At 54.5% G+C, this 10,275-nt stretch overlaps 1 protein-coding gene across 2 annotated transcripts in view; it reads left to right on the plus strand.

The window, feature by feature from the left end:
- Nucleotides 1-6: 6 nt before the first annotated feature.
- Nucleotides 7-10,275, plus strand: part of CACTIN (cactin, spliceosome C complex subunit) — a 21,288-nt gene continuing 11,019 nt past the window's right edge. For both annotated transcript variants that reach the window (XR_435177.1, XM_006754073.2), the window contains exons 1-6: nt 7-211; nt 3,702-4,173; nt 7,107-7,202; nt 7,555-7,700; nt 8,660-8,822; nt 8,903-9,017. Coding sequence is in view for 1 of the 2 variants with exons in the window: in XM_006754073.2 (XP_006754136.1) it covers nt 33-211; nt 3,702-4,173; nt 7,107-7,202; nt 7,555-7,700; nt 8,660-8,822; nt 8,903-9,017 (1,171 nt within the window). In the remaining variant the exon portion in view is untranslated. The remainder of the gene's footprint in view (nt 212-3,701; nt 4,174-7,106; nt 7,203-7,554; nt 7,701-8,659; nt 8,823-8,902; nt 9,018-10,275) is intronic.

A 10,275-nucleotide genomic window follows, 5' to 3' on the forward strand; every position in this document is an offset into this window, starting at 1 on the left:
TATTTGTTTCTGCGCCGCCGCCATCGTCCCAGATGTTGGGTCGGGACACACACTTGCGCTCGCGGTCGACGGGTCATAGGGGTCGCAGAGGCCGAAGGCGGCGGAGCCAGATCGGGAGTCGAAGCAGACATCGGAGCGGGAGCCATGGGCGGCGAAACCGGCGGCGCCGGGACGACGAAGGGCGACGGAGGCGGCGAAGCCGGGAGCGCAGGTGGGGTACTGCCCTGGGGAGGGGTGACCCCCGAGTCCATCAGGGAGGGCTTCCTGGGGAAATGGACGTCGGGCAGCGGATGGGAAGCGAGAGGTGTTTCTGGCAGGGCACGGGTGTTGGGAGGGACCGCCAGGAGCCCGGTTAGCGAGACCGCTGACGCAAAGGTAACGGAGATGAGGCCGTGCAGGTTCCTGTCGTGGGAAAGGGCTTGGCCGTCATTCGTAGGGGAGTGGGGGGCCACGGGAAGATGGTGAACACGGGCGTGACGTGGGCCGGCTTCCTTGGCAGAACTCTCTCTGGCTTATACGTGCAGAAGGGACTGGTCGGGGAGGGAGGCGGGAGTGCCGCCGGGGAGGAGGAGGAGGATATGCAGTTGTCCAGGCAGCAGATGATGGCGGCCTGCAGGAGAGGGAGACTGCGCGAGGCACCATGAGAAAGTGGGTGGTTTCGTGGATTTGGAAAATGGAGGTGGGCGTCAGAGAGCCGTTGATGGCAGGTGCAGAGCTCAGGGGCTCCGAGGCCCCGGTCTCAGTGTCCACATGGACCACTGTCCTTTCCTGCTGGCGATGGAACACCTTGACCTGGGTTTGCTCCGGCGCAGGGGAGCCAGCACAGTGATGGGGACTGACTCCAGGACCTGGGTCCCCGAGCTGGCTCAGTCCCTAGCAGGCTGTGACACGCAGGCCATTCTCTTACCCACTGTGACCCCAAGTTTATTCACCTGTGTCCTCAGTATTTCCATGGGGACCCCAGATTTTCTTGCCAGACATTCATTTTCTCCCATTTCTTCAGCTCAGGAATTTTCAACCTCTTTCATCTCATGACGCACCTCAAGTAATTACTAAAATTCTGCGGCACAACCAGGTTCGCCCAGTGTGGGTTGTGTGCACTGTCCTGTTGGAATTGAGTCTTGATTGCTGTTGGTGTCACTGGAAGGGATTGACCCCCAGGCCAATCAGCTCCCAGGACCGGCTCCAACTACATTAAAGAGCTGCTGGCAGAAGTCAGCCTTATGGAACAGGACTTGCTTCAGTGGGGCTTTGGTGCTCACGGAGCCCACCCCTTTGGTGTGTCGTTCGTGGAGGTGGTAGGGTTGTAGTCCAGCATGGTCTGAAGCTGTCCATCAGGCGCACTGGCTCTGGGACCTCCCAGGAAGTGCAGAGTCAGCCACCATCTGTGCCCTGCCTGGGGCCACCAGGCACGAGTTACAGAGTAATCGGCAGATGGCTGCTACTTGTGTTGCGCCTGGAGGTGCTGGGGAGAGGCCACGCTGTGAACCAAGGCAGGCTGCTGCTACAGCCGGGCCTGGGGCCACTTAGCAAGAGGCAGAGAGTATGCAGAAGCCAGCTGCTGCTGCTTTTAGAAATTGTAGGAAAGTCCAAAACATTAAGTCAGGGGAGGCCAGCTGTATGGAAAAGCCACTGGGAATGCTTAGGTGGGCCAGCAAGTTGAGTGGGGCTGGGTCTCAGGGAATCACCAGGGTGGGGCAAACAGTGCGAGCCAGGTTGATGGAGACTTAGCAATGGCTCCTGCCTGTAGACTCTGGGGAACAGTGGCCTCTGCCAGCACTTTTGTCTGGTAGAAAACCGCACCCCCAACTCTTGTCCTGATGCCAGACAATTCAGTTCCTCCCCGCATGCCCCTGGTTCCTTTCAAGCTGCTGCCCCAGTGCTGGGGCTCAGAGGGATTGAGTCTAAGTAAGTCCAGGCATGTGCCCTTTAAGAGGAATGCCTGGGACTCCAGCATCCCCAGTCTCACTCAGCCACAATCCCCACTGGTTTTTACAGCCAGAATTATGGGGACTTGTTTCCTGGCTTTGGAACCCTGGGCCAGGGGATGGCAGGAAGCTGGTGTGGGGCTGGGCTATGGAGGGGGACCTGCATAGTCAAGATTTACCTCCAGGTATTTCATTGTATTTTTTTTAAGATTTTTTTTTTTTTTTTTAAGAGAGAGAAGAGATTTCCATTCAACTAGATTTCAGGAGTTTCTGAATGATGATTGTTCTATAGATTAGCTGGTTTGGGGTTTTTTTTTAATGTGGTGGTTGGAGGATTCGAGTACGATGTTTACCTATGCCTCCATCTTGACTGGAAATCTCCAGATTTTTTTAAAAATATATTTTATTGATTTTTTACAGAGAGGAAGGGAGAGAGAGAGAGTTAGAAACATCGATGAGAGTGAAACATCGATCAGCTGCCTCCTGCACATCTCCCACTGGGGATATACCCGCAACCCAGGTACATGCCCCTGACCGGAATCGAACCCGGGACCCTTCAGTCCACAGGCCGACGCTCTATCCACTGAGCCAAACCAGTTTTGGCTCTCCAGATTTTTTGACGTGAGCTTAATAGGTGGAACAATTAACATACTAAAGACAGATTTAGTTTTTCCCCTCTCTGTTCAGAGGCCTCCAAACACTAAAGAATCCATCCCTAGGGGCTTGCCCATTCTGTTACCTATTCCCAGTGCCCTTCCCTGGCCCTTTATTGCTGCCAGTTTTACTCCAGTTTTCTCCTACCCATCTGTTTGAGTAGATTAAACACCACCTTCTCCGTAAGCCCTCTCTTGTCACCTTGGAGAGATCAGATCTGGTTCAAACTGGTTTTTGTGTGTGTGTGTTTTTTAAATATATTTTTATTGACATCAGAGAGGAAGGGAGAGGGAGAGAGAATCATTTATTGGCTGCCTCCTGCACACTCCCTATGGGGGATCAAGCCTGCAACCCAGGCATGTGCCCTGACTGGGAATCAAACTGTGACCTTCTGGTTCAAAGGTCAACCACTGAGCCAAACAGGCCAGATTGGTTCAAACTCATTGCTCTTGCACCATCCAGCCCCAGCCCATCTCCCTGCCCTCATCCCCTCACTCTTGCCCTCGCGTACTCTGCTCCAGCCATACAGGCCTCCTTGCTGTTCCTTGAACATGCCAAGTAAATTGTTGCCCAGGCCTTTGCTCGTGCTATGCCTTCTGCCTAGATCATCTTCCACCCAAATCTCCCCATAGCTCCCTCACCCACTTCTTCCAGGTACCTCCTCAAGGAGACCCTCTCTGATCTTTTGTCCCCTAATTTTACATCATTTTTTTAAAATATATTTTATTGATTTTTCACAGAGAGGAAGGGAGAGAGATAGAGAGTTAGAAACATCAATGAGAGAGAAACATTGATCAGCTGCCTCCTGCACATGCCCTTGACCGGAATCGAACCTGGGACCTTCAGTCCGCAGGCTGACGCTCTATCCACTGAGCCAAACCGGTTTTGGCCCTAATTTTACATCATTTCTTTGTGGCTCAAAGCACTATCCCATAACACACTGTGTGTTTCCGTGTTGATGTGAGCCCCACAAAGGAAGGGACCATCAATGTTTTTGTCACTGCTATGTTCCCAGAACCTAGAACAGTGCCTGGCATACAGCAGGCGCTCACTAAACGTATGTTGAACAAATGGCTGACCAGCGAGCAGTGAGCAAACCCTTTCGGATTTCCTTCCCAGGTCGGATTCAGAGGAAGACCAGTGGCAGCGGCGAGGAAGACAGAGCCGGAGCCCACAGCCACCTCAATGGCGCTCGCAGGACCAGTCCTCTCAGTCTGACTCGGGCAATGAGCGGCAGTGGCAGCACCAGGGCCGCTGGGCCCGCCGCCGGAGGACCCGCTCTTGCTCCTCCTCATCCAGCTCTGCATCCCCAGACCACTCCCAGAGCTCGAGGGAGGTGGCTGCGGCCCTGAGCCAGCAGCAGAACTTGCAGGAGCGGCTGCGGCTACGTGAGGAGCGGAAGCAGCAGGAGGAGCTGATGAAGGCCTTCGAGACGCCCGAGGAGAAGCGGGCCCGGCGCCTGGCCAAGAAGGAGGCCAAGGAGAGGAAAAAGCGGGAGAAGATGGGCTGGGGCGAGGAGTACATGGGCTACACCAACACCGACAACCCCTTCGGCGACAACAACCTCCTGGGCACCTTCATATGGAACAAGGTGAGCCGTCGTAGCCACGAAGTGCTTGCTGATTAGCTCTGTGTTTGTGCCAGTCACACATGTTTCCTGCCTTAGTGTTTTTACTTTGTATACTTTTTACAACTTCAATTTCAAGAGATGTTATTTAGCACTCACAGCACACATTCCCAGACTGCATTTTGCCATGCAGAATTTTTAAAAATATTTTATTGATTTTCAAAAATATTTTGATTTTTTTAAAAATTTTGTATTGATTAAGGTATTACATATGTATCCTTATCCCCACATTAACTCCCCCTCCTGCCCCCGACTCATGCCCTGGTGTCTGTGTCCATTGGTTGGGGAGAGGGATAGAGAGTTAGAAACATTGATGAGAGAGAAACATCGATCAGCTGCCTCCTGCACACCTCCTACTGGGGATGTGCTCGCAACCAAGGTACATGCCCTTGACCAGAATCGGGACCCCTCAGTCTGCAGGCCGACGCTCTGTCCACTGAGCCAAACCAGTTAGGGCCAGAATCTATTTTATACACATACATACAATGGTTTTGTCAGGTTTTACTCTGTTAACTGTCTCTTGCAGTATAACAGCTCAGGCATGCTTTGACCCCCCCAAACCAGCCTAACCTCCATGTGACTGGAGAATAGGTTCTTAGTGTCCCACACCCAGGATGGGATTCCACAGTTACACTCTGTCAGCTCAGAGCTGTCGTTTCATTCTTGAGATGAAAATTACGCACTGGTCATTTACCTGCAGCCATGACCTTGGGCGCAAAGCTGAAAACAGAATTTGTCTTTCACGTCTGGAGGCCAAAAGTCTGAAATCAAGGTGTCAGCAGGGCCATCCTCCCCTTGGAAGATCTGGGGAAGGATCTTTCCTGTCTCTTCCAGCTTCTGGTGGTTGCTAGGAGCAACCCAAGGCTTGTGGCTCTGTCACGCCAGTCTCTGCCTCTGTTGTCAGTAGCTGTCTTCCTTCTGTGTCAGTATCTTCATATGGCGTCATCCTCTCTCTGTGTCTAAATTTCCCTCTCTCTGTAAGGATACCAGACGTTGGATTAGGGCCCAGTCTAATCCAGTATGACCTCATCTTAACTAATTATATCTGCAGAGACTCTATTTCCAAATAAGGGCACATTCACAGCTTCCGGGTGTTGAGACGTGAACATACAGTTCAACCCCACACAGCAGCCGTCACTGGTGGGGAAGGAGAGGGCAGGGGCCACAGTTGGAGGCTGGGGCAGCTCCACTCATCGCCCACGCTCAGGCGTGGGTTCTTACCAGTATCTTGAACACAGAGCCCTTTTCACCTGAGCCTTTGTACTCACCATTCCTCTGCCTTAGGACACTCCCTGCCTCTTCCATGGCTGGTTCTTTCTCATTCTCCAGATCTCAACTGACATTGTCCCTCTTTGGAGAGGCCCTCCCTTGGTCCCCCAGGTTCCCTTGATATTCTTTTTTTTTTTTTAATTTTAGTGATTTGAGAGGGAGAGAGAGAGAAAAACATCGATGATAAGCATCATTGATCAGCTGCCTTCTGCATGCCCTCCACTGGGGATCAAGCCCGCAACCTGGGCATGTGCCCTGACTGGGAATCGAACCATGACCTCTGGTTCATAGGTTCCGATGCTCAACACTGACACCAGCCCGGCTCCCTGGGTAGTCTATCAGGGCACTGCCCCTGCGCTTCTAGCACTTTACTAACTGGTACTGTGCACCTGCCGGGTGCTGGATCCTTTGTGACCCTGGGCACATATCCACAAGCGAAGGAGACAAAAATCACTATCCCTGTGGGGCCAGCAGCCTCGAGGGGGAGACAAACTGTAATACGTAAGTTAGCAAAGTACAGGAGGAGAGAGCGAACCAGGCGCTGTGGTGCAGCAGTGACCACAATAAGCAGGCCCAGCCCTGGCCGGTTGCTCAGTAGTTAGAGCATCAACCTGTGCACCAAAGGGTCTCAGGTTCCATTCCCAGTCAAGGGCACGTACCTGGGTTGCAGGTTCAATCCCTGGCCCCGTCAGGGTGCATGTGGGAGGCAAGTAATCAGTGTGTCTCTTTCACATCAATGTTTCTCTCTGCCCCCTCCCCCCCCCACATACACACCCACCTTCCTCTCTCTCTGAAAAGCAATGGAAAAATATCTTCAGTGAGGATTAACAACAAGAAAATGTAACCCTACACATAGTGCATGCATTTTTTTTCTCTCTCTCCTTGTCCCTCTCCCTCTTCCTCTCCCTCCTTCCCTGCCACCCACCCTACCTTCCACTCTCTCTAAAAATCAATGGAAAGAATATCCTCAGGTGAGGATTAAAAAAATAATAAATAAGCAGGCCCAGAAAGGTCTCATTGCAGAGGTGATTTCTAAATACACAGCCTAATTTATAATGTGTAGTTCCTGCCAAACTGAGCTCCTCGGGGCAAGCTCTGTCCTAGGGCCTGGCACCCAGTAGGCACTCAATAAATTCAAATGAGCAAGCTTGCTGTAGTCTGGGGTGTGCACATACGTGTTCAGGCATTTCTCCAGTGCATCTTTCTCAGCCCAGCCTGGCCTTGGGGAGTTTGCCCCAGGGGAGGGCTTTGCCACACACAGCAGGTGCAGCTAGGTTTCTGTGTGAAACAAGAATCGGCAGGTCCCAAGAGACTCCCATGACCCTGCAGGAGTGGGCCCAGCTGTCTCTCCTCGGTGCCTCAGCACATTTCACTGACAGTAGAGGGGTCTTTGTGGGTTGGATTGTAATAAAATTGATTGATTTGTGGGTGGGGATGGAGGGTGTCTTCTAGTGGAAGGCAGTGAGGGTGCCTGGGACAGGTCCTTCCTCTGAGCTTCACTCTCCTCAGCTGCAAAGCAGATGCTGTGGTCCATTCATTTCGGTCTTTGTACATGAGTGTGCCGCAGCTTCCTCATGGGAAGTGCCAGGGAGGCCCCTCACCCAGCGGGCCTGTGCTGACCCTTGCAGGCCCTGGAGAAGAAGGGGATCAGCCACCTGGAGGAGAAAGAGCTGAAGGAGCGGAACAAGAGGATCCAGGAGGACAATCGGCTGGAGCTGCAGAAGGTGGGGGCGCCTTTCCTCACAGGGGCTCCAAGGCTGGTTTGCCCTTTTTAAGTCAAACAGAACCTGCGTGGCTTTCATGGAAAGGCTTGCCTTTAGGCACAGCTGCATCCAGGGCCCAGGCAGTGTCTCCAGCGAGCTGCTCCTCTCCACATCGGCTCTGCTGGCCCCTGGGCTTGACTCTCAGATGCTCCTCTCAGGGTGGTCTCTCCTGTCCAGGGTCTGTCGGGCTGGGGCCAGGCCTGGGGTATAGTCCCCATCCCAACCCTAGGGATCCCATGGCCTGAGAGGGCACAGGGCAGGCCCCCCGCCATCATCCAGCTGTCCTGCCCTCATCCTCCCTGTGCATCCCCAGGTGAAGCAGCTCCGGCTGGAGCGGGAGCGGGAAAAGGCCATGCGTGAGCAGGAGCTGGAGATGCTGCAGCGGGAGAAGGAGGCGGAGCACTTCAAGACGTGGGAGGAACAGGAGGACAACTTCCACCTCCAGCAGGCCAAGCTTCGGTGCGGGGGGAGGGGGAGCACTGCCCACCACCACCCTTTGTTCACCAATACCCTCTGTCGCCTCCCTTCACCCACCAGCCTGCTTCTGGGCTCAAACACATGGAGCTGGTTTCTGCCCCAGAGCCTTCGCACTTGCTATTCACGCTTCCTAGAATCCGCTATTCCAGGGCTCCCCCTCACCCTTGGGGTTTTTGCCTATTGTGTTCTTAGGGGGCGCTCCCCAAGCCCCTTTCTGGCACTAGCTCCAGATTTGCGTGTACACTTGTTGCTGGTGGGCTCCCCCATTGGGCTGGGTGCAGAGGAGACCCCTGAATACACCGGCTCCATGTGCAGAACTGCGCAAGCTGAGTGGGAGTGTTCTGGGCCCTGGGCCTCACTAACTGTGCTAGTCCCTTCATCCTCAGCCCACAGGCGTTTGCTCATCAGCTGTGTTTATAGAGAAGGGAGATGAAGCTCCTGGGGGTTGAGTTATCTGAGGCCACATGGGTATCTGAACCTGCGGCCCAGTGTATGTGCACCCGGAGCCCATCCTCTCGCGCTTCTGTCTGCCAGCTACACCAGTCCTGGCCAAGGGCTTGGACCTTCCTGATCGTGGGGCCCCTTATGTTAGACTAGGGTCAGCCTCTGCCGTGTGTCCCCTGGGGCACAGCACTGAGGCTGTATCTTTCAGCCTGGGCAGCCCGTCCATTGAGAAGTGGTCCTCTCTGTCCCTCTGGCTCCACTCTCACCTGCTGCTCTTCAGAACCCATGTTCACGCCTATCCCTCTCTGAGCCTGTTTCTCCTCACTAATCTGCCTTATTTCTCCACCTGACGCCTCCTCTTTCAGGAAGCCTTCCCTGACCACCACCCCCTGCCGGCAGGGCTCCTACCCTAGCTCCCAGACTGGTCACCCCCTTGGCAGGATAATGGGAGGGAAGTCACGTCCTGGACTCTTAACACCACCCTCTTCTCCCTGCAGCTCCAAGATTCGAATCCGGGATGGACGGGCCAAGCCCATCGACCTGCTGGCCAAGTACATCAGCGCCGAGGACGATGACCTGGCTGTGGAGATGCACGAGCCTTACACTTTCCTCAATGGCCTCACGGTGGCTGACATGGAGGACCTGCTGGAGGATATCCAGGTACCACCAGCCCCACCACCCACACCCTGGCCTCCCCAAGACTGTGCTTTCTCCTCACCCGTGTCTGCCTTCGCCTCCAGGTGTACATGGAACTGGAGCAGGGCAAGAATGTGGACTTCTGGCGGGACATGACCATCATCACGGAGGATGAGATCTCTAAGCTCCGCAAGCTGGAAGCCTCTGGCAAGGGCCCAGGTAACCCAGGGCCAGCGCTGACCCCAAGCTGGCTGACCAGAAAGACACCAGGGTGTGCTTTGGGGGACACATCTGCATTGGTGGGGGTTGCCATTGGGGGTGGTTCCACTGGAAGCTAACCTTAGCTGTGCAGACATCAGTTTCTTTGGACTCTCCACAGCCCTCTGGAGGCCTCTGTGGGAGCCACCAGGGGGCAGCACTGAGCAGCGGGAGCCCTAGGTCCTGGGCTACAGGCTCTCCCCGGATGAAGGGGGCTCCTTTAAATGATCCCTGGGCAGCGCAGGCTTCCCTGGGAGCAGGACCAGAGGGTTTTTGTTGGGGTTTCAGGTTTTCTCCCAAGACTCAGTGTAAGAGCAGGACTCAGCTCTGCTTGCTGGGAAATGCCATGCAACCCCATCTGTTCAGTCTGGTGTTCTTTATATTCTTTTCATCTAATTGACTCCATGTGTACGTTCAAAGGGGAAACGAACTCCCCAGACATGGCCCATTGTCCTCTGGGGGCAGAATGCCCTGGCTGAGAGCCTCTGCTCTAAAAGCTCATGACCAGCCGCAGCAGGCCCGCCCTCCAGCCCCTCCGGCCGCCGCTTCAACCGTTCAGCTTCTGTGACCCTCACGTCCCTTTGCCATTTCATCCTTCATCACCCACTTGGTGGCTGGAGACGTGAGCTCTTCCCTCCCCTCCCCTCCCCCTGGCCTTGTAAATGTCATTTGAAGCCCAGATGTGGCTCGGGACAGTTTCCTTCCTCTTAGGAAAGGATAAATATCCTTTATTTTTGTAATTGGAGTTTTGTTTCTCACGTCCTCTTAGCAGTTACATCCTGCAGTAACTTCCGGAGAAAGGAAGAGAAACCCTTGTCAGAAGCCGTGTCAGGAAACCTCCTTGGGTGGCAGTGGGACTGGGCGTAGAACTGGTTGGAAGGTGCTGGGAGGCCCTTGGACAGAATGACAGGATCAGGACTCTGGGTGCAAACCCAAGCCAGCAAGCAGCTCCGTGACCTTGGCTGGTCAGCTCCCTCCTGGGTGCTCAGTTGTCCCTTTCGTTGCATGGGGATGATAGGACCCCCTCCAGGAGGGTTGCCTGGAGAGAAGGGAGTTAGTGTTAGGCGCTGGAAGAGCCCCTGCCTGTGTGGCGCTGACTCCACCCCCGCCCCCCGCCTTCCAGCTGGACCTGGGCAGTGCTCAGACACATTGAGAAGCCGATTGGGCCGCCTCCTTCTTGTTCCCGGGCCCTTTCTCTCCCACCCCAACACAGTGGCCC

This window comes from Myotis davidii, unplaced genomic scaffold, assembly GCF_000327345.1.
Source record: "Myotis davidii unplaced genomic scaffold, ASM32734v1 scaffold551, whole genome shotgun sequence".
NCBI lineage: Eukaryota > Metazoa > Chordata > Mammalia > Chiroptera > Vespertilionidae > Myotis > Myotis davidii.